We start from the raw sequence: 24297 nt of genomic DNA, 5'->3' as shown, positions 1-24297 counted from the left end.
AGTGCATGACGACTGTCTCTTCTTGTGCTCATGTTGTGGAGTTCTCATGTGACTGTCATTTAGCATAGTGCACTCATACGGCACAATTAACTGCAGTACAACCTAGGACACCTGCACACCACTGCACGGTGCACTCCACATGATCCACTGCATTAGAGCATTGCAACACTCATGCTTCTCACACCAGCGGCCTTTGGCCTCCGGTAACACCTCCGAAAGGATAAGAACCTCTCCCCCCTCAAACACTCTTCTACGCATAACTCAAGGCCTTACATGAACTTCAAACATATTTTGTATGTCATTTTATTCAAGTAGTCGTGTAGTTGTTGTAGAGTCAAGCCTTCGGGCTTAGGTGTTTCCCATAGATTCTTTTTTCTGGGTCATTCGTTGACCATTGTATATGCTCCTTGTCATGTTATGCTCCTTCCAAATTGAGATGGAATGAATGCTTTACTTTATTTGGATGCTAGTCCGAGAAAAACATTACAAGCTAGCATGTCTACTGTCATTCTAGCCATATTTATAGAATACATTGCTTTTAAATTTAAAAGGTGCATATTTCTTTCACATGCCAACATTATCCTTTCAGCCTTACTTGTTTAATTATCATTTCTTTGGAAACATTGCTCACTCTTGTAAAACCTGATTAAGGATCTCTCACTTGTGATTAAGAATAGTGAATGTTTGACCATTCTTTGAAGGATATATGTAGGAATGCAGATTGGACAGGTAGCATTAATATCCGCATCAAATTATAATCAAATCCGTGTTTGTAACGCATTGCCATATCCTCAACATATCATCAAAGACATACATTACCTTTCATTTGTACCTTTCATTTGTACTACCGCAAATTTCCTTGTTAGAATAATTATCATGGGAGTCCTCCTTAGCATGCTTTACTTAGCATGTATATTATCCATGATCTATATCCTATTCCATATATGCACTACGTGGTAGATATCTGTAGTTCTACTACATTTTCTATAAGCTATAGCCACAAAGCAAAGGCCGAGTTTGTGTCCTCTCTTGTCAGAATTACAAGTGTGATTGCGAGGAACTTCACAAATTCTGGAGCACTTGTAGCACTTTGGTATGTTCATAATCAAGATTCAAAGTCCCATCAGATCAATGCAAATAATTATAGAACATTGATCTTGAGATCAGCACAGGTACACATTGAAAAGTTATGTGCCCTAGTTACCTGGTTTAAGCCACCTTCCATTATGGACGTACAAATTTTCTGTTCTACTACATAGATTGCAAACATTTATTTTATTTGCAGACACACCAATGTGAACTGCTGGTCTCATGCATGCATAAGTATGGCACTCCAAACGAGTGACGGTAGGAATGGAATAAACCAGCACCAGTCATAAGTACGATACCCACCATGCACTGAAAGGTTCACCTTTTGATAATACCTTGAATTTATTATTTCTGAACTTCAATGGCCAGGCACCAGGAAAAGTGTCAAACGTCCCCACTTGAATTCAAGATTGTGCATGCTTATTGTTGTTAAGAGCACACATTAGCAGTTCAAAGACCGCAGCTCCTTGATTAGGACCTCATTTGCAGGGCATAAGTTGCACAATTTATGCATAAGCATATGCCTTCACGCTGGAGAACTGTGTGTGAATTAAGCATTGAAAAGATCCTCCTTCCACCAAACTTTTCCTCCCAAAAAGAGTCATTTCTCTGGAGTGATTCCCCTCACAGTAAACCTCTCCCTTGAAGTTCTGCCATGTTCAGTCCTCAAAATGAAGAGAGCTACACTAGATGTGGCAATAATATCCTTTTTTGATTATATCAGGATTCATCATCACATCTGCAGGTTGCATCCCTCATTGATAAGAGCCCCAGCATGATTGATGAGACTGCCAGTAGATGGCTTCGTCAAAACCAACTTGGCATAATAAGACTATTTTATGCACATGGCATAAGATAGGGCCAGTAGACAATATTGTATATGTTGAGAAAATAACATGATTCAATTAATCTATCTTTGGTACAACATTGCTTTCTGGGACATGAAGCCAGAAAAAATAAAGGATCCATTTTACAGACTGATATAAGTTCAGAACCCTAGGTAAAGGGAACATTCCCTTCCCACGTCCACTAGCAAAATGCCGAAATATACCCGTAGTCTGTAGACAACATATGGACCTCATTTGTTGTCGTTTGATTGCCCTTTAAGGGTAATGAGGCTGCCTCTCTGCTGTGAACTCGTTCTTGATTTCTCCTGCATAGCATAAGTAACAAACATGAAATTTTGCACAATTTATTAAAAAAGATCAGCAGAGCAGTATAACCATATTTTGGGGTTTTGTGTGCATAGACGACATCATATAAAGGTCGGGCTGGATTCTCCTGTTAGCTTCCAATTTGATAAACTGTACCTCTGATTGAGAATCACGTAACTGACTCATAATACGAGCTTGTAATCTTTGAATCTCGACATGAAGGCCATCTACTGCTCCAGGGCTACCATTCACACCCGTATGAAGGGATCCTTCACTACCTGTCCTTCCCATAGTAGATTCGTCAGCTGTTCTTTCTAGATCCAGCCCAAAAGGTACTGCAATATCTCCTGGGGAAGGTCTAGTAGAGGAGAAAAGGGAAAAGGATGTTTCCCAGTCTGCCGACTGGCCAGATTCCTGTTCTGGAACCTCTATGGTGTGCAAAAAATTATTTGGGCTGGCCACCCTTTCAGTTGTGATATCCTTGTACGATGCTAACAAATTTGCAGCCTTTTCCAGCACAGTAGCTGGACATGGATCTTGATGAACAGCTTCACCAACCAAAGATTTTGGTGAGTCGACCTCTTCACCTGCCTGCTGGTCACCTAAAATGTCACAGGTGTCTTGATCAGACCCACTTACTGAGTCCCAATGGACAGCAGCCTTTTTCTGCAACTTGGAAGAAGGCAGTCTTAAACAATTTGCTCCCTCAGAGACTTCTCCCTGTTGCAGTGCAGCTTTGGCCTGTGTATACACATGCCTCATTGATTCCTTCAGTTGAATGGAATGAACATTACTTCGTAATAATCCAGACGAGGCATCGCATTGTCCTATTGGCCATGTGCTCAAGCTTGACACAAAATTCTTTGACCTATGCAGCTCTTGATCTGGAAATTGAACCAAAAGAAGGGCATCAACAAATGTGGATATCAAGTATCTCACCAATTAACTTTAACATCGTTGGCACACAGCAAACTCTAGAAAAGATGGTTTTTCATCGACCCGAAAGCAAAAGTAATTCCCAATAACAATCTTTGTGGTTACAGCCAGCAATGGCATATAGCAATGCCCACTTTTCATCAGTGTGTACAGCTCAGCCCTCATTGCCCCTAGACGGCCTGACACCCAGATAAACATCAAATATTTTGAAGCATGGCCTAGTTAATCCCATCATAAATTAGCATCGTGCATTATATTTGAAAGAAGTCTAACTTTTGAGCTGCGATATGGACTTTGCCTTTTTAATTTTCTTTAGCAATTTGAAATAGATGAAATATACTATACTTCACATATCAACTTAGAAAGCCAACATTGAGATCAAAAGCTCATCCTTTCAGAACGGAAGGCTGGATCTTGCATATGCCTTGTATAGAAACAGGGTGTCGATAATCAGAGGATAAATAGCTTGCCTGATTTGAGTTTGATTTCGTATTCCAATTTCCTGACAAGATTATCTTTAGCATCAAGTGCTACTTGAAGGTCTTGTGTTTCCTGTTGTGTCTCATATATCTGTTTAAACATAAGCAGACAACATGTGAATGTACGATATTGCAAGTTTCAAATAAGTGGCATACACAAAATGATGGGCAATTTGATTCAGTCTATACTTCAGCTTGTTTTTGTGCAAGCATATTCTCCAGTTCACGAATGCGGAAGTCACGGGCTTCTACAGTCTCTAAGAACGTGTTATTTGCAACAGCAAGCTTTCTCTGCACTTCTCCCAACTCCAATTCCCTTCTCTGTATGACAAACATTAATCAACATGACCAAACATGGCTAATTGTCAATAGGAAATGTCGAAGATTGAGGTAAATAAGAGGTCTGCATTGCTTGAAATATTAATGCTTTGCACAATTCAGCATACCCTGCAGTTTCCCTCTAGTGCAGCATATTGGTTTTCGCGATCTTTTAGTAGCTTCCTTAATGAGCTGGCAATTTCAAATGCACTGCTCAGTTTTTCTTGAGATTCATCTGAGGCTCCTTCAAGCTTCTCTGCTGTCTCCTGCAGGGCCTGTAGAAGGTAACCATATATTTCAAATTTCTTGTGTTCAAGCCACTTTAAATGGGTACGAAAATCCTGTAATTTGTCATTTTTTGGGGGATACTGCTATTTTAAATCTGAAAAACTGCGGCATGAATCACATCAGCAACACAATATGTTACTAGAGTTTGAAATCCTAGTGATGCTTATGCTTTACCACTTCTGCATATTCAAATTTACAGAAGATTATAAAATGTGTCCCTCAAAGTTCTCATTTCTTGCTGATGCAACAGTCAAACAGATGCCACTATATCTGTTTGGAAACTGCAAAGCTTGAATCAGAACCTTCTCATAGGATTTAAGGTGTGACGTCTTTTCAGCAAGTTCAATCTGAAGATCCTTCACAGCTTGTTCCATGTTTTGAATTTCCAAGGTGTAGTGGACCTCTTCAGCTGTATCTTCAGCATTCTTCATTTGTAACTTCTTCTGCAAGAACAATCATTACAGGCTTAGAAAGCAGAATTTACTTGCTTCTCAGATTACTTACAGTGCACTAAATTTATGTGGCAAATTACGTCACAACATTCATGCAATAAGGATGCTAGAGACTTCAAGACAGAGCATTCATGCAGTAAGGATGTTAGACACTTCAAGACAGAACATTCATATCTGCTCTATAAATAAACATATAGAATCTTTATCCTTTTTTCCTTTCCAGGAGAAAATTCATTTCTTTTGTGTGGACTACATCTGGCCAGCTATCAAGATGGCCAAATATAATTAGAAAATATACCTTGGTAGCAACATGGGTTCATCATGATCCAAGATCCATCCCAGCCCATCCCTCTTCTATTTTGTCTGCTCTCACGTCCTTGCACCCCCTCTCACCAAGGCCCATGATCAGGAGGGCCTTCAAGCAAAACTCCTCATCCACGGGTTTGAGAGTCCTTGGCCACTCCTGGCCAAGGTCTTCAATGAAGCATTCTGCAAAGTCTTTCTCACCTTTTGAACCACAAATTCTATCATACCCTTTCACAAGGTGGGGGATCCCCAGGTTGCAGGTAACTGGATTATCATGGTTATCCATTTGATGGCCAAACATTTACGGATCAGCTCTTGAGACACATATCAGTGACTGTACCGAGAGTGCAAGCATGCGAGAGATTGGCCAAGTATTGGACCACATTTTCATCCTCAATAAAGGAAGTTAGACATTTGAAATAAAGAGTATATTGCTACTTTGTAGATTTCCGGGAAAGCTTTCTAATTTAATACCATGGCTCACCACCACACAAGGATTGTCAGAGGAGGTGAGCAGCACCATTGGCATGAAACAAGGACGCCCCTCATCTCCTACTACATTAATAAGTTGGCTTCTTTTGTTGAGAGATTCGTTGGATAGACCTTGGCATAGACCCTCCTATCTATCTTGCTTTATGCTGATGATATGATATTGATCTCAAACACAACAAAGGGACTATGGATGCATTTAAACATCTTTGTGGACCTTTTGTGAGAGACGGAACATGAAGGTCCACCTATTTCAAACCAAGATAATCATCTTCAATACCAATTAGGCTCAGATTCGGCATGAGGCCTTCAAAAACTCACAAGGGAACCAAATGAGAAAGTCTGACATTACAAAACCCAAGAGCATATACATCATCAACTAGAGTGCATGCATCATTGTCAAGTACATAGAGAGAGTACTTTCAAGCACACTTCGAGCACATGAACATGACGTCTCTCTTTTATGACTCTCTAGCCCAACCGGCTGCTCTAATGCAGGTGCTTTCTGGGCAATTGACCTTAGAGAGGACCAATAGGTGGCCTTTGAGAGATTATAGGACATGATGCTCTGATGCACTCCACATGACCTCCTTGATGACATAAGAGCTCAGCACGGCATTTCTTGCCATGCCGAAAGGCAAGTTCTTAGGTGATGATAGCATCACATTTTCCTTCTTCATTGGTAACGGAGATTTTATTACTTCAGCCTTCCAAAAGATTTGGGCTAGTAGTATCATGCTTCCCTACCTTTCAGAGGGACTCATTTACCATATCCAAAAAGGGATGGGACCCTCATCTCCTAGTGGAGGCCTATCACCGCCCTTGGCACTAAATATTGTCTAAGGCAGTAAGCTTTAGACTCCATCTCATCCAAACTGACCTCATTCGCAATACACAAACACGCTTTGCTCGTCTAGAGCAAGAGCATTTTTTATAATATCTTTCCTTTTGGCATGCAATTGAATGTGACAAGGAGAGTCACAACCATCCTTGACCATGCTTTTACTTGACTTTGAGAAGGCCTATGGCATGGTGGATTGGAGGAAACTCTCCAAGGCATGGGCGTCACTAAGCATTGGATCTCGGAAGTTTTCTCACTTCATCACTGAGCTCAGAGCTAGGTTCTCATTTAGGGTGGTAGACTGGTTAGGCTACCCACTTGCTTCCTTCATGGCTGTATAAGTCTTTAGGTGTGTAACATTCAAGGCACGTTCAGTGTGAGCTTTGGAAGAATTTTATTTCTGAAGTTTGGAAAAAGAGAGGAGGGGGGGATATATTCACATGAGATGTAGAGAAACATAGGACACACATAGATGACTTGCAACATTGACATGTAGAAATGGTTATTAAGAGCAACAAAATCATGAGCGATCTTATAGTGGGGGCTGAGAATGAAGGGTGGAACTGGCAATGAGAGAGGGATAAGAGATTGAGAGAAGGCTAAAAGAGGGCAAGGGGTGACGAAGGGCTGAAAGAGGGCAAGGGGTTTAGAGATAGTTAAGAGGGCATGCAAGTTGAGAGGGGGCTGAGAGAAGGCAAGGTGGTAAAGAGAGGTGTGAGAGGGCTGAGTTTGAGGCATATAAGGAGAACTTGAAAGCCATGCAGAAGGAGTTGCAGTGACGTCACGATAGTTCAGGGAATTTAAAAAGGTTCCCGATGGAAGCACCTTATGATTAGTTGTGTTGCAAAAGGCATGAAACACTTTAAATGGCACCTTACGATAAGGTGCAAGCTTCTAATCAAATATGGCTCCCTTTCTTTATATCTTCGTAGGTGAGGCGATGAGGTACTTCCTCTGGTTGCAAACAGAGATTACTTCATCTTCCCATAAGGAATGACAAGGATTTCCTTGACTGCAACAACATAACCATATTCCTACAAGTCTCTCTCAAGAATTTATGTTGCTTTAGGGCAGCCTTATAGGACTTTGCTCTCTTTAACTAGCACAAGCCTATTAGATTTTGGGTCGATGATGCAAATACACCATGATGAGAAACTCAGCTTCGTTTCAGATAGATAGATGTTAACCAAGATTTTTCCCTGTCTTCTAGATTCGTGGGTAGGTGTTACGCTCAAGTTGAGGTAACATGACCTCAGAAGGGTCGGTCGACATTTTCCTTTAAAGGATCAATATTTGTATTATATTTGTTGGGCTTTACGTAAATGATCAGAAAGGAATTAAAGTCAAGGTCCTTGGTGAGGGTGATATGGCACTAGACTAGGTGGATCTAAGGCTAAAGGGTCTAAATGCATTAAATGTGCCAAGGGGCAAATGATTCAATGATATCCCAAGAGAGGGGTAAATGATGCATTTAGGAGGTACCTTAGAATGAAGACATGTGGCATACTAGATCCATGTAGGGAATTGGGGCTCGTTGGGGTTTGGCAAGCAGGAGCTTTCATGTAATGTAATCTTCTTGATAGCTTGCTACCATCAAGGTTGGTTGGGAGGATAATCTGTGTGCCTATGCCCGTGATTGGTGTGAAATATATGCCAGTAAAAGAGATTTGTACGTATCACTTTGGTATCAGAGCAGCAAGTGATTGGGTTGGATCAAGGGTTCATTAGCGTGGCGATCTGTGGACGGTGAGGGAACGATTGGCGATGCGTCGGATTGTTGATCCGATTTTTTGTTAAGCCTTAGCGTGATACCACCAGGCAGCCAGTAGAGGAGCGGGGATCCTGTCTTACAGAATCTGAGAAAAAATACTAAGAGTGACGCACACGTTGGTTTACGGTGGTTACTTTCAGGACTCCATGACATCGCGTGGAGGGACTAGCTGTCGTAATCTTATGGATTTTGCAAGTCATGGATTCGGTAGCTATCAGATGAGGCACAAAGTCTATTAAATGGTGTCGTGATTAGCTGGCGGAAATTTGGTTAACAACAAAGGCTGAAGCGTAACATTGCCGATATTTGTGATTTGGGTCCTCGTAGTATCTACAGTGCAAACGCTCGCCTCGTATTATTTATGCACTCCAATCGAAGGGCGTCGATCTGCGTATGTGCTGAAGTGTCACGAAGTAACATTGGTTGTGAGAGGTTGTCAGTCAATTACTATGTAAAGCTCGGGCATTACAACAGTATAAAGGACTTATTAGTCGTGGGCTCGACTATGGGACCTGGTAGCCCACAGAGCTAGGCCTTCATTGGTGGCACTTAGTCGCTCGACACGAGTTAAGACTATGCTTGGTTGTGAGCTCGTGGGAAGGGGTAGACAGTACAGCATGTTCGTGGTCACAAGTCAGATCATAAATACGTGTTGGAACAACCTTATAGGGATAAGTTATTTCTTCGTGCAGCAGAAATATGATCAGGGAGCTTTCTATGCCTTCTAAGTTTTGTTGGAGTATGTGCTTGTTTATTTGCCTCTTTGTTTGAGTTATTTCAAATTGCAGGAGTTTCCCTAGTCTAGGGAAAAGTGGGTTTTGATTGCAGTGTGGTCTCTGATGTCTAGTTAGCTATAAATTTGGAAGTTGGACTTTCGATTTGTAAATACAGTTTCAAGCGGTGTTTTGTTATTTATTTATTTATTTTTATTTTTTAAACATCCATCGACCTAAATGGAGGTAGAAGAAGAAGCTTCTAGGGTGGATCCCATAGAGTCAGGAGTTCGACCGACCCCGCAGGTGTCGCGCCCAACAGGCCATACACTGTCTAGTAGAATTGCCTTATTGGAGGATGCCTTGCAACAGATTTTAGCGCATTAGTTACAAGCAAATGTAGGGCAATCCGAGCTCAGAAAAATGGTACATTGTATGTCTACCAGACCATCTCGTAAAGAGAAAGGTAAAGATCCAATGGAGCCTGAATCCAGTGTTCATACGGTCGAGCCTAGGAGGGCTAAGGTATCTAATATTGCCAATTATAGGCTAGAAAAGTATTCTGGTCGGATGTCTGACCGTAGATCCGATATCATAGAAACCTGGTTACACAAATGGGACGAGGCCTTCGCCATTTGTGAAATCAAAAATTATATGAAGAAAATCCACGAGACCACCCATATGTTTAATGAGACAGCGGATAGGTGGTGGATAAAACAGCAGAAAGATGGATTGGCATCCATTACTTGGGAGGGGATTAAAAAAGAATTTAGAAAACACTTCTTACCTCCTGACGAAGCATCCCGAGCTTGGGATCAGTATCGAAATCTTCGTCAGAGAAATTTATCAGTGGAAGAATACACTGATAAGTTCAGAGAAAGTGTAATGAAAGTTTATGAACCTCTACCTCAGTCAATCTAGGTAAAAGATTTTATCTTTGGATTGAATGATCGGATCAAGATGGAAGTTCAGGCTAAGTATGCGAACACGCTTAATGAAGCAATTGCCATAGCCCTAAACTATGAGGATGCAAAAGAGGACACACCAAGTGGGTTTGTGTAGGTTGGGACTCGGTATGAGTACCCGAAGAAAACTGGGTTTAAGAAGAAGTGGATTAGCAAAGGGAGTGCCTCACAACCTAGTGGTCAAGCCAAGCAGGCGAAACCAGTCAAGACTCCTAAATCAAGTACCACCATTGGAATGAATAGATAAGTAACACCAATGGCAGCCCGGGCTTGGTCGAAGTCTTCTTTGAACCCAGAGCAAAGAGAAAAAGCGAGGAGAGAAGGCTTGTGTTTTGGATGCCTTCAGCCTCATCAGTGAAAAGATTGTCCACGAAACAAAGATTGTCGGATGGTTGAGATGGTGATCTCAGAATGCGACGTGAAAATGGAGGGAAGTCCTAGAGCAGAACAGATGCAAATTCAACTAGCGGGATCTTCTCAAAGGTCAGTACATGTTTTGTTATGTGTGTCTATTGCTAAGCTAGTAACTAGTGCACCTGATAATGTCCTATCAAAGCCCGCAGCAACGGGGTATACAGCCTTTAATGATACGGAGTTAATTAAGATGAAAGGGCAAGTAGCTAATCATGATGTCATTGTGTTGTTTGACTCAGCGTCAACACATAATGTAATTAACTCCAAACTTGTAACGAGGCTGAAACAAAAGACTAGCCCATCTGACTATGCATATATAGTCAGAATGGCATATGGAAGTTCAACTGAAGTATGGGACCAAAGGGTTACTCAGTTGGAGCTTTGAATTCAGGACTATGCTGAGAAGCTTGATTTTGAAATGACAAAGCTTGCTCATGTAGACATAGCCCTAGGTAAGGCTTGGCATTCTAGGGAGAATCTAGCCATAGATTGAAAAAAACACATTTATCAATTCAAGATGAATGATGTGTTGTATGTCTTACGAGGTGAAAAAGGTATACCTCAAGGACCGTTCGTTTCCGTAATGAAAATTCGAAAAGCTCAATAAGAGTTTTTGTTTCTTTGTACAGCATCGATAGAGCCAATTGATGATTCTTCCGCTAGCACTAATGTTGCCCAAAATGGAGAGATGGCTAAGCTGGCTGATCAAATAACAGAGGAGTTCTCTGATTGTTTTAGGGATGAGTTACCTTATGGATTACCTCCAGAGCAGAATGTTCAGCATAAGATTGAACTAATCCTGGGGACAGAACCTATAAATAGACCTCCCTATAGGTTGAGTTTTACCGAAGAAGCAGTAGTACGAAGACAACTAGAAGAATACCTCAAGTTGGGGTAGATTCAACCAAGTTTCTCACCTTTTGCTTTGCCAGTGATATTAAAGAAGAAGAAAGATGATACTTTTCGCCTCTGTATAGATTACAGAGCATTGAATAATATCACCATTAAGCACAGGTATCCGATGGCACGTATTAGAGCTGAGGATGTGCATAAAACCGCTTTTAGAAGTAGGTTTGGACATTATGAGTTTTTTGTAATGCCTTTTGGACTTACCAATGCTCTAGCTACATTCGTCATGCTTATGAACGATTTACTACATCCGTATATCGGAAAGTTTGTAGTACACTTTATTGATGATATTCTTATATTCAGCAAAAGTGTTGCTAAGTAGTACGAACAGTTAAGAATAGTGTTCAGTACTTTGAGAAAAGCCAGTCTTTATGTAAATAAAAAGAAAAGTATACTATGTATGGTAAGACTTGAATATTTAGGATTCATAATTACTCTTGAGGGTGTAGAAATGGATCCAAAGAAAGTGGCTGCGATACTGACTTGGCCAATCCCTCAGAGTTTAACCGCTTTTTGCGATCATTCTTGGGATTTGTCCAATTTTATCGAAGGCATATCAAAGGATATTCCGAAATAGTATCGCCATTGACTGATCTGACCTCAGATAAAGTATCTTTTATATGGGGACAGAATCAACAGGAAAGTTTTGACTTCATAAAACAAGCTATGGTCTCAGGACCGGTGTTAAAAATAGTTGATCCCCAGAAACCGTTTTTCTTTAAAACCGATGCAAGTGGCATTGCGGTAGGAGCAGTTCTCCTCCAAGAGGGAAGGCCAGTAGCCTTTGAAAGCAAGAAGCTTTCTCCCTCTCAACAAAATTGGCCAACTCATGAATTAGAGTTGTATGTTGTTGTCCATGCTCTGAAAACATAGAGACATTATTTGTATGGGTCAAAGTTTTATGTTGATGTTGATCATGATACTCTGAAACATTTTTGTAAACAATCTGACTTGAGAGGCCGCCAAGCTAGGCGGGCAGAACTCATGCGGGAGTTTAACTTGACGATTCGGTACCGAAGAGGGAAGGATAATAAAGTTACTGATGCGTTGTCACGCATTATGCATAATATGAGTTTCACGGTATTAGAGAGTGCTCTAATGATCGAGATTAGAGAAACTTAAAAGGTGGACGAGTTTGTCCAGAGCCTTTGGCCTAAGGCTCATGTATTCAAATCCGGGGAAAAGGATGACCTAGCATCCAGAAAAGGCCAAACTTATGCAAGATATACCATAAGAGATGGTATGCTGAAAAGAAGTGGCAAGGTAGTACCTAATCAGAATGATCTCAAGTAGAGAGTCATTCAACAATGCCATGATAGCCCATGTGCAAGACATCCAGGAGTCGAGAAGACATATGATCTCGTGAGACGAGATTTCTTTTGGCCAAAGATGAAAAAGCATATTCATGAATATGTGACACGTTGTTTTTCGTGTCAGGTAAGTAAGGTAGAGCGGGTGAAGCCACCCGGACTTTTATAGCCCTTGGAAATACCACTAGCTAGGTGGGAGAGCATTTCCATGGACTTTATTGTAGGTCTACCTACGACACAAGGTGGATATGACTCTATCCTTGTGGTAGTTGATCGTCTTACAAAGATGGCTCACTTCATTCCAACTAGAGAGTCTGTTAGTGCCCCGCAAGTGGCGGATTTGTTTATTAAACATATATTTTATTTGCATGGATTACCCAAATCCATAGTGTCAGACAGGGATGTCAAATTTACCAGTCATTTTTGGACTGCAGTGTTTGAGACACTAAGGACTGAGTTGGGAATGAGTAGTGGGGATCATCCAGAAACGGATGGTCAGACGGAAAGAATCAACCAAATTTTAGAGAATATGCTTAGAGCATATTTGTCAGTGAGGCAACATACATAGGACAAGTGGCTGCCATTGTTAGAATTTGCCTACAATGATAGAAAACATTCCTCTACAGGGTTCAGTCCATTTGAGTTGAACTATGGTTATAGACCAGTGAATCCAACTACAGTTGGAGTACCTCAGAAAGTGCCTAGTGCCGCGAACTTGTGGTTCAGATGCGGGAGATGCTAGCACTTGCGAGAGCTAACATTCCTTGTCTCTAGCTACCTGTTCACTTTCAATGCATAATTTGACATCCTCGATGGTCTACAAATTTCTTCTTCCACCACCATGGATTGATAAGCATGCCAACACTCTTTGGAATTTGGATAGGCCTTTATCTTGGTGGCAATCAAAACTCAAGAAATTTTGGAAAGCTATATTGCCATTGAAACAGAGGCTTTTCTTTTGGAGATGTATAGTGTGAGCTTTTTTCATTGGGGTGAAATTAGAAGCACGTTGTATTGCTTCCTCTTTCTGCCCCCGTTGCTCTCATCACCGTGAGACAGTTCCCCATTTGTTATGGTCTTGCCCGCACTCTCGAATATTAATCACTCATGTCTCTCATTTGCTGCGGCTTCAGTTTCCCTCTATCAAATTCGGGAAACTCTTCTAGATGTTTGGATGCTTCTCATCTCAGATGTCTCCATTCCTTCTTTTCTTTCATTGGGCTCGCTTTTGGGTACTATGGACTATTTGGACACACAGATTGCATTTTAGGATGGGACAACAGTTTCCTCAGGCATATGCTTTCTTCAGAATGTCCCTCAAGCAATCTTTATATGATAGTTATGCTGCGAGGGACTTGGATGCTACTAGCCTTGAAGTGTTTTCTCACTGTTTTTGAGTTCTTTCATTAGGCTCTCTTTTGGAGTCTAATGTCATGTACATTGATTTAATGTTAATTTTATAGTTACTGGTTTCACAAAAAAAAAAGTGTGTGACGTCAAGAATGGTTCTCTGCCATGGATAGTCCATCCTTAAATGATTGTTAGTCTTTTGAGATTCTTTCCTTGTTGGACTCATTGGGCTTTTCATACATAGTCATTGTCTATCTCCCGGTTGTAAACCAAGAATCCTAAGAGTGAGTCATAGGTTGGGACCATATGTGTTGCCACGTGATGGTGGGCAAGCCATGGAGAATCCCATGTACTAATGTTGAGGGATGAGGTCATCAATTTGTGGGGGGGAATGAAGGGGCAAATTGATATGTGTGTGTGTGTATGCCTATGGGCTTGGAGTCCTATGCAAGGAGTGTGTGAGTGTAGGTGTGCCAGAAGGTTCTAGTAACTTGGCAGTTAGGTATGTCAGGTTGGTGTGATGTGTGAGTGATCATAGGAGGTGATTGATTGAGATAATCATGGAGATGATCGTGGATCTGGGATCTACCAACATGGAGGCAGTTGCCTATATATGTAACCACTCTTGAATAAAGATTTGTTCATTGTGCCTCATTGCTTTCTCTATGAACCAACACAAACTTGTTTTGTATTGCAGTAGGTGCCCACATTAATTGGCACAAGTCCAATGGCTTTTGGATCAGTGGTGGACGATGACACTCCAAACTAGGGGGCTGATTTGGGCTTCATGTGGACTCAGAGGGGTGTGTCCCAGGATGTACAGTATGCTCGTCCATACGCTTTTCGTACCTTTTGCAAGCTCTCTCCTCGCGTTTGATCGCCAGTTCTCCTCTGCTCTCCTTTGTTGCTTTCCTCGCCAGTCCCTTGGATCAGTGGTGGACGATGACACTCTAAACTAGGGGGCTGATTTGGGCTTCATGTGGACTCAGAGGGGTGTGTCCTAGGATGTACGGTATGCTCATCCATACGCTTTTCGTACCTTTTGCAAGCTCTCCCTCACGTTTGATCGCCAGTTCTCCTCGGCTCTCCTTCTTTGTTGCTTTCCTCGCAAGTCCCTTGGGTTTTTTTGCTTTTTGCCTCTCCTTACGCATACAGCTTTTCTTCTGTTACCTTTTTTCTCTCCTTCTAGGCTTTCTTTTCTTGCTATTTTTTCATCTTCATCTTGCCCTTCTTCATGGCTTCAGTGAAGACTTACTCGCACAAGAAGCAAAAGCAAGATTTGGGTCAAGATGACCCAGTGCATGCCTCGCTTGAGGCTCAACCGGTTTACGATGTTATGCATGAAGGATTTGAAGATACCCGTAAGGATTGGAAAGACATTGCTCCCACTGTTGGGATAATCGTGGAGGTTGATGATATTGTGGATCCAGTGCAATAATGTGCTAAGCATGCAATGATTATTTTCTTTCCAAGCCGTATGCCAGTGGCAGCTGATGTGGGTAATTGGTTGACATGCACTTTAGGTGGTTGTTTTGTACGCAAAGTGCATTATGCTGCCAGGGGCTTCTTTAAAGTTAGTATGGTGGATGAACAACATAGGCAAATGCTCTTGGAACATTCTCCTCTTTTTTATGGACAACACATGGTGCATGTTCTCCCATGGTTGTCTACCATGGACTATCAAGCTCTGATCATACATCGTTGTCCAGTGTGGGTGGAAGTAGTGGACTTTCCTCAATGCCTGGCTTCTCTCTTGCCAAAAATTGCAGCTTCTTTGGGCAAGGTGTCCAGCTAGGCCAAATAGCAACTCTAATAGATTTTGCATTTTATGGGATACAGATAACCCCACTCCAAAATCTTATGCCATTACTATCAACAATGTTGCTATGGGAAGTGCTTGCTTTGAATGCAAGAAGTTTCGGCACATGGCTTCGCAATGCCCTCTAGTTTTACACAAAATGCCTCCACATGCTATGCCTACTCAAATGCATCGTAAGGATTCTCTTGGCTCCTCTCTGGTTAGAAATAAGCCAAACAAACCTGATCCTACAGCTTAGGATAAGGGGAAAGCTCCAGTTGTGTCAAATGGAAATGCCTCTTCTTTGATGCCTTCAACTCCTCAATTGAAAGTAAAGGAAAAGACTTAGCCAAAAGCTTGGCAGAGACCAAGAAGAACTGTGACAGCACAGAGACCTCTCCCTCCTCATACATGGAATGGTTCTTCTTCAAATGGTCATTCTCTTGAAGAAAATTCAGGAATTGGTATCACTTAGGCTGCCGTGTGGCAGCAAGTCGCACCCTCTTCCCTGAAGAGAAAATTACAGGTATTTTCTCTTCTCCACAGACACTTGAATCCTCTCAGGGTCGAGGGCCGGATCCTGAGATTGAAATACAGACTTGATACTTTTGGTTCTCAGCTGTACACATTCTGTAAATATGTTGTCACATATAAAATGTTTACTCTCAGTGTACAGGGGTTATGTGATCCCAGGAAATGGAAACTTGTCTGGGGCTATCTCAATCAATTACTGCCTGACCTAGTGGCATTGCTAGAGCATAACTAGCATATGTATGCTGGTCATCATGGGCATTTTGCGGGGTACGACATATTTATGCAGGTGAGCATTCCTTTTCAGGCGTATTTTTTCTGGTGAGACATGAATTTCAGCCAATTGTTGCCCTCAATGATAGCCAAGGCAGATGGCTGATTATACAATGTCTCATTCAGGGAGATATTTTTGAATTTGCCTTGGTTTATGCACCTCAATCTTCTCACGATAGAGGCGTAATTTGGACTGATATGCAAGGCTACCCCTGGAGAGAGCATGCCTTTATTTGTGGGAATTTTAACAATGCTCCCCAGCAGGGTGATAATACTTCTGGCCATACTCATATGTTGGCTTCTAAGCGCCGTCATTGGTCAAATCTATTACTGCAACTTAGTCTTGTTGACCTTTGGTAAGAATCACAGCCAATGTTGTCATGTTATACTTTTCAGCATAATGCTCAGTCTTCTTATCATGCCCATTTAGATCGTTGGTATAGGGTTAATCCTCAGCACTATGATTATCTCACTGTTAAATTATGGGTGGATTATGCTTTTACACATTCACATCATGCCCCTTTCTGGTTGAGGATCTCTCTTCATGAAATGCCTAATGATCGGCTCACACAAAGAAGGCTGCTCATTGTGAACAATAGTTACTTGGAGCATGATGCATACAAGGCCAGGGTTTATGAAGATGTCCACCCCCTATCACAACAATCTCACTTTGGCATTAACTATGCTTGGGAAGCTTTCCTTGCTAGGATGCAAGCAGTTATTCGCAACTATGACAAAAATAACATGAACACCTTGAGAGAGAATGTTGCTCATGCTAAAGGTACATGTCAATCTTTGACTGAGTTGAGTCAAGTTATAAATCTTTCTATGGAAGAAAATCATATTTTATGCCAGGCTAAACATTGTCTGCAATGCAATGACAATAGAAAAATCTCTAAATGGGAGACACAGGCACGACAGAGGGATTTTTTGGATAAAGGATGTTTATCCAAAGCCTTTTTTAAAGGCTTACACTATAAGAGGCACTCTCAAAGTATTTGTAGGGATCTTCTCTCTAATGGTGTTTGGACTTCTTCTCGAGCACAGCTTGCTGCACCTTCTGTTCATTAGTTTTCTGCTCAATTTGGGAAAGAAGATTCTCCATCATAGGAGGTTATTTCGGCAAGAAAGAAATTATTACAGCATGTCACTTCCATTGTCTCACCAACATAGGCTTTGGACTTAGAAACTCCTTTCATTGAAAGAGAGTTAAGTGATGCTGTTAAATCATGTGGTAGATGGAAATCTCCAAGCTAGGATGGTCGCACTGTTGAACTCTTCTTAGCATATTGGGATCTCCTCAAGTCTCCTTTGCTGCAAATGATAAATAGTGCTTGGCAAAATTAATACATGCTGGATTCTTGGAAGAAAGGGCTTGTAAAGCTTCTTCCCAAGAAGCCAATCTATGAATCTTTGGCTGATCGGAGGCCTATCACTCTTAATGCCTGTTATTTATAAGATCGTCACCAAAATGGTGGTTGATCTTATCAAAGAATATTTGCATGATGGCCTTCATCCAGCGCAATATGGTTTGATTCATCGTAGGCATATCAATGACAATATTGCAAATGCCTATGTTGGGATTGGGTATGCCAAGTATAGAGAGCAAGATGTTCTCTTGTTGCAAGTAAGTATTGCAAAGGCTTTTGACACCATCCAATGGGATTTTATAGCTCAAACCATGCGATCTTTGGGGTTTGGTCAACATATCATTTTTTGGCTCTACAGTGACAACAAAGCAGCATGCATCTTGTCGGGGCATATTTTTGAACCTTGGACACTCCGTTGTTCAGTTCTCCAGAGTTTTCCTCTTAGTGCTATTTTTATGCTATAGACAAAGCATCCTATGCTTCATTATATTGATCATTTGGTGGCGACCAACACGTTACATGGCTTACACATTCTTGGAAGTCGCCCTTTGGTTGCTCATGATTATGCGGATGATTCTTTTTTTGTGCCACATAATACTGAAAGGGACCTTGCTTTGATTATGCAGGCTCTCTCATCGTATGGGCTGGCTGCTGGCCTTCATATCAATTTTCAGAAATCCCGCTTGTTGCCTTTACATTCTAAGGATTGGCAGAGTATGGTATGGCTAGGGGAAATTGTCCTGCCAACTCAACTAGTACACCATCTTGGTTATCCTCTGGGTTGGTGGACAATTACCCATCATCAACAGATTGATTGGGTTCTTGCCAAATTAAAGAAGCTGGAATATTGGAAGTTAGCTACTTGGCCTTTGCATGTCCGGCTCATGTTCAATCTATTTTATCTGCCATTGATCTTTTTTACCCAAGCAGATCTTACATCCTTTATGTCCGGCCATCATGGAATTTTTTTGGCGTTCAAAATATGGCAGGAAAAGCTTACACTTGCTTCTAGTACATCAGTTATGTTTACCAAAATTGCATGGGAGGTTGAATATTCTCAATATTCATGTGCACATTCTAGCTCATAAAGGCAAAATGATGCTACAATTCCTACATGGTGATCACCCTTGGGCTGCTATGATGCGCTTCTTGCTTCTTCAAATTACTACTACTGCTTTTGGCTATTGGAAACCTACTCAGTGGGATTTTTTATTGGGCAGTATTGAAGGCAAGGTCAAAGGTTACCCTCTTGTTTCTCAAATGTTTTTGGATTGGAAACATATTCTTTCATATTTGGCTTAGCATGGCCGTGACTCTTTGCAAGGTACTCTTTGAGAGTTGAGAGCATCGACTGGTCATGGGTCTTTTCTCCACCGCTGGCTTTGCAGGAGCCTAGACGCTCATATTTTCTTAATTCAAAAGGGATCTCCTCTGTGGGGCAAATGTCATTCATGATTATGGCACTATTCTATCCTTTCCCTTGGCTGCTGAAAAATATGGTCTAGGAATGCATTATCGCCCTGTATGGCAAGCCATTACTCAAATGCTTCAGCCTTTTCAGCCAGTACCGCCTTTAGAACTTCAAGACAGGCTTCAGAATTGAACTCTTCTTCCAACACACTCGTCCATTTTTCCTTTGAAGCTATCTTATATTACAATGTTATCCTTACATAAGGTTCTTCTATCTCCACCTTGGGCATTAGATAGGGCCAATCAGATTTGGGGTTTGCATCGTCCAGTCAAATGGTGGAGGAAAGGATTGGAATACATTTGGCACTCCAAGGTCCCTCTTCGACAACAAGTCTTCTTATGGCATCTTCTGTTGGGGGTTCTCCCATCTTGAGAGCTTTTATTACACAGACGTATTGCTATGACATCCTCAAGGTTCCTTTTGTCCGTTTTCTGTCCCGTACGCTCTGTCAAAAAATCCGGGAAAAAAAAAATCTTACTATAAAAAATCCATACGATTTCATCTGTACAATCAGAAAAATCCGTACAGTTTTGTCCGCACAATCGGGGAAGTCCGTACAGTTTGCTTGCCAGGGGAAAAAAAATTTTTTTTCGAAAATCCGTACGATTTTGTCTGTACAGTCTAAAAATTCCGTACAGTCCATACAGTTATGTCTGTACAGTCGGGGAAGTCCGTATAGTTTGCCTATCAGGAAAAAAAAAATGTTTTTGTACTGTCAAAAATCCATACGATTTCATCCGTACAGCCAGGAAAACACCATACAGTTTTGTACCTGCTATGCTTTCCTCCTTGTAAAGCGTTGCTGCTTCCAAGTTTTTCCTTAACTCGAATAACGGATTATTCCTATGAGAAAACCTTTCACAAAGACAAGTCGGTTTCCAACAAGAAACAAAAACAGGTGATGGATTCAGATGATTCCCTTCATGACTGCACTGAGGCTCAGCTTGTTTATGAGGTTATGCATGAAGGGTTTGAAGACACCCATAAAGGTTAGAAAGATCCACTTCCCACCACTGGCATTATGGTGGAAGTGGATGATATATTTGATTCAGTTAAGGAGTATGCAAAGCATGCCATTATAATTTTCTTCCCAGGACGGATGCCTGCTGCTGCAGATGTTGGGAATTGGTTGACTCGAACCCTGGGTGGTTCTTATGTCAAAAAAGTTCATTATGCAGCAAGGGGCTTTTTTGAGATCATCATGGCTGATGAGGAGCACCGTCAGGTTTTGCTGGAGCACTCTCCTCTTTCCTATGGCCAGCAGATGGTCCATGTTCTACCCTGGTCTTCCACCCGGGATTACCAGGCATTGATTTGGCATCGGTTTGGGTAGAGGTTGTGGATTTTCCTCAATGCTTGTCTTCTCTTCTACCTAAAATTGCAGCTTCCCTCGCTTGTTTCCTGAAGAAGAAGTTGCTGCACTTTTGTCCTCTCCTCAGGCTGATGCTTCATCCCAGGGCAGAGGCCCAGACATTGAGATGGAAATGCAGACGTAGACAGCCCGTTAGTTGCTGTACATACCTGTCCCATAACTGTAAATATGCTTGATCATCGGAAGTGTGTTACTCTCAATATACAGGGAATGTGTGATGGTCGCAAATGGAAACTGGTCTGGATGTATATCAGGCAATTGCAGCCTGATATAATTGCTTTGCAAGAGCATAATCAGCATATGTATGCTGGTCAAATAGGCCATTTTGCTGGTTATGATATCTTCTATGCTGGAGAGCACTCCTTTTCTGGTGTGGCTTTTTTGGTAAAACACGACCTTCAACTTGTTGTGGCTTTCAATGATCGCCATGGTAGATGGATTATTGTTCAATGCCTTGTTCAAGGGGAAATTTTTGAATTTGCATCGGTTTATGGCCCCTAGTCTTCTCGTGATAGAGCTTTGATCTGGGCTGCCAGGCATACTTATCCATGGCAACAACATGCCTTCATTTGTGGTGACTTTAATAATGCCCCGCAATCTGGTGACAACACCTCAGGCCACACTCATATGTTCGCTTCCGAAACACAAGCATGGTCTGATTTTTTGCTTCAGTTCCGCCTGGTTGATCTCTGGAAGGAATTACAGCCCATGCTTCCGGGTTATACCTTTCTACATAATGCTCAACCTTCTTATCGGGCACACTTGGACAGATGGTATCAGATTGATCCACAGCATTGTGATGCCTTTACTTGTCAAATTTGGGTTGATCATGCTTTCACACATTTGGATCATGCTCCTCTTTGGTTGAGGCTTTCCTTACACGAATTTCCCACTGACAGATTGCCTTGCCGAAGGCTTTTGCTGATTAATAATAGTTATCTGGAGCATGTTGACTTCAAAGCCTTGGTCTCTGATGCTATTCCGCCTATGTCTCATCAGATACGCATTGGTTTGGATTATGCCTGGCAGGCTTTTGTTGCTCGGATGCAAGCACTTATTCGAGATTATGGCAAATCCTATATGCAAGCCACAAGGGAGACTGTAGCACATGCCAAATTTACATGTCAGAGTTTGACTGAGGTTGCTCATCTTCGCCCTTTGTCTTCAGAGGAAAGCATGCTCTTATGTCAGGCTCAATTCTCTCCTCAATCTAATGATCGCAGAAAGCTTGCTAAATGGGAAACTCGATCTAGACAACGGGCATTTTTGGATAAAGGCTGCTCTTCCAAGCAATTTTTTAAGAGTTTACACTACAAAAGACAGGCTGCCAATATCTGTCGGATCCGCATGCCTGATGGTTCTTGGTCAACGTCTCGTTCAGAGCTTGCTGATTTATGTGTGCAACACTTCTCCACTCATTTTGGGCATCTGGATACTCTTTCTCCTCGGGTCGTGTCTGCACGTCAACTTCTTTTGTAGCATGTTCATCCAATTCTGTCTGATGCTCAGGCTTTGGAACTTGAACATCCCTTCACTGAAAAGGAATTGTCTGATGCACTGAGATCCTGTGGCAGATGGAAATCTCCAGGATGGAATGGTCTCACTGTTGAATTTTTTCTTGCATTCTGGGATCTTCTTAAATTCACCTTGCTGCAAATGGTAAATACAGCATGGCAAAAAGATGCCTTTGTCATGGAAAAAGGGTCTTCTCAAGCTGATTCCAAAAAAGCAGCTATGTGATTCACTGGGTGATTGGAGGCCAATCACACTCATGCCAATCATTTACAAGATCATTGCCAAAATGGTGCTTGATCGGATTAAAGGTTATTTGCATGATGGGTTGCATCGCTCCCAATATGGCTTTGTTCCACGTCGCCATATCATAGATAACATTGCCAATGCTTATATTGGGATTGAATATGCCAAATACACGCAGCAGGATGTTCTACTCTTGCAGGTAGATATTACAAAAGCCTTTGACACAATTCAATGGCATTTCATCTCGCGAAGTATGCAAGCTTTGGGGTTTGGACAAAAAATGCAGCAGGTTATTTACTGGCTTTACAGAGATAGCAATGCAGCTTGCATTATCTCTGGGGATATCTCTGATGAGTGGACTCTTCATTGTTCGGTCCGCTAGGGATGCCCTCTTAGTGCTTTACTGTATGCCATTGCTACTCATCCTATGCTGCAATATATTGATCATCTTGTGGCTACAGGATCACTTCATGGCTTGGAATTGGATGCTAGTCGCAGCATGGTTGCTCAAGCTTATGCTGATGATTCTTTCTTTACCCCGAAGAATACGCCCCATGATCTTGGTACCTTGATGTAGGCCCTCTCTATTTATGGTTTGGCAACTGGTCTTCATGTTAATTTTCAGAAGTCTAAGCTGCTCCCTTTGCATTCCAAAGACTGGCATAGTCTATTATGGCCCGGGGATATCATTCCACCCACTCAATTTGTTTGTCATCTTGGTTACCCTTTGGGGTGGGAACTCACTCGCCGACAACAAAATGATTGGGTTTTGGCTAAGCTTCGAAAAAAGCTTGAGTATTGGAAACTAGCAACCTGGCCTTTGCACGTTCGTCTTCGAATAGTGCAGTCCATCCTTGTGGCATATATTCAATTTCACTTGCCATTGATCATGTTCACTAAGGCAGATCTTACATCTTTCATATCTGTCTTTATGGAACTCTTCTGGCGATCCAAACATGGTAGAAAAAGTCTCAGGCTGCTTTCGATGCATCACATTTGTTCTCCCAAGATGCATGGTGGATTGAACATCACGGATATTCATGTGCATATTCTTGCCCACAGGGGGAAAATGTTGCTGCAATTTCTGCAAGGTGATCAGCCTTGGGCTCTTATGATTAGGACTCTGGTCACTCATATCAGTATTTCTGCGTTTGGTCATTGGCAACTCGATCATTGGAATTTCTTTTTTGGCTGCACCGATGGCACTTTGCCTGGATGCCCTTTTGTCTCCCACTTGCTTCTTGACTGGAAGCATGTTCTTTCTCATCTGGAATGGAATGGACGGCAATCTTTGCTTGGGAATTATTTGAGAGCTGAAAGCATTCACTGGTCGAAAGTGTTACGCTCTAGCCGAGGTAGCATGACCTCGGAAGAATCAGTCGACATTTCCCTTATAGGATCTATCTTTGTAATATATGTGTTTGCGCTTTATGTAAATGATCGGGAGGGATTAATGTCAAGGTCCTAGGTGAGGGCTGATAGCACCAGACTAGATAGATCTGAGACCAAGGGCCTAGTGCAAAGATTGTGCCTAAGGGCAAGGAATTAAATGCATCCCAAGAGAGGGGTGAAATGTTGCATTAGGAAGGCCCTATATGGATGACATGTGGCATCTAGATCTATCTAGGGATTTGGGGTCTGTCAAGGCTAGTCAGAGAAGATAAGGATTGTGATTTTACGTGATTTCGTGAACAGCTCTATCTCTCTTGCTTGGAAGTCTTGGCAGAATAGGCTGGGAGGAAAAGAAAGGTGCTACTCCCGTGATCTTGAAAGAGAGAAAGAAGAGATTTGTGACAATTGGTATCAGAGCCTAGGTTAGAGGACGAGAGGGGACTCGTGATCTACGATGAGTGACGTAAAGAAGCTGTGCAGCGTGCCAATCGATGCATAGCCCAATCGCTCGTCGTCAGCAAGTTTGTCCTAGAGCGTTGGAACGGAGG

At 41.9% G+C, this 24297-nt stretch overlaps 1 protein-coding gene across 1 annotated transcript in view; it reads right to left on the bottom strand.

The window, feature by feature from the left end:
* Positions 1-2167: 2167 nt before the first annotated feature.
* LOC147884725 (uncharacterized) overlaps positions 2168-24297 on the bottom strand; it is a 134713-nt gene continuing 112583 nt past the window's right edge. Inside the window, exons 12-18 of the mRNA XM_087397210.1 lie at positions 4567-4707; positions 4105-4251; positions 3848-3979; positions 3650-3749; positions 2958-3127; positions 2400-2909; positions 2168-2242 (exon numbers count right to left, since the gene is read on the bottom strand). Of these exons, the coding sequence (XP_087253336.1) occupies positions 2168-2242; positions 2400-2909; positions 2958-3127; positions 3650-3749; positions 3848-3979; positions 4105-4251; positions 4567-4707 (1275 nt within the window). The remainder of the gene's footprint in view (positions 2243-2399; positions 2910-2957; positions 3128-3649; positions 3750-3847; positions 3980-4104; positions 4252-4566; positions 4708-24297) is intronic.

Source organism: Dipteris shenzhenensis, chromosome 26 (genome assembly GCF_047967505.1).
Source record: "Dipteris shenzhenensis isolate YYH24624 ecotype China chromosome 26, Dip_SZ_1.0, whole genome shotgun sequence".
NCBI classification, from domain to species: Eukaryota; Viridiplantae; Streptophyta; class Polypodiopsida; order Gleicheniales; family Dipteridaceae; genus Dipteris; species Dipteris shenzhenensis.
The sequence above is the reverse complement of the archived record's forward strand: the minus strand, read 5'-3'. Positions and strand labels throughout refer to the sequence as shown.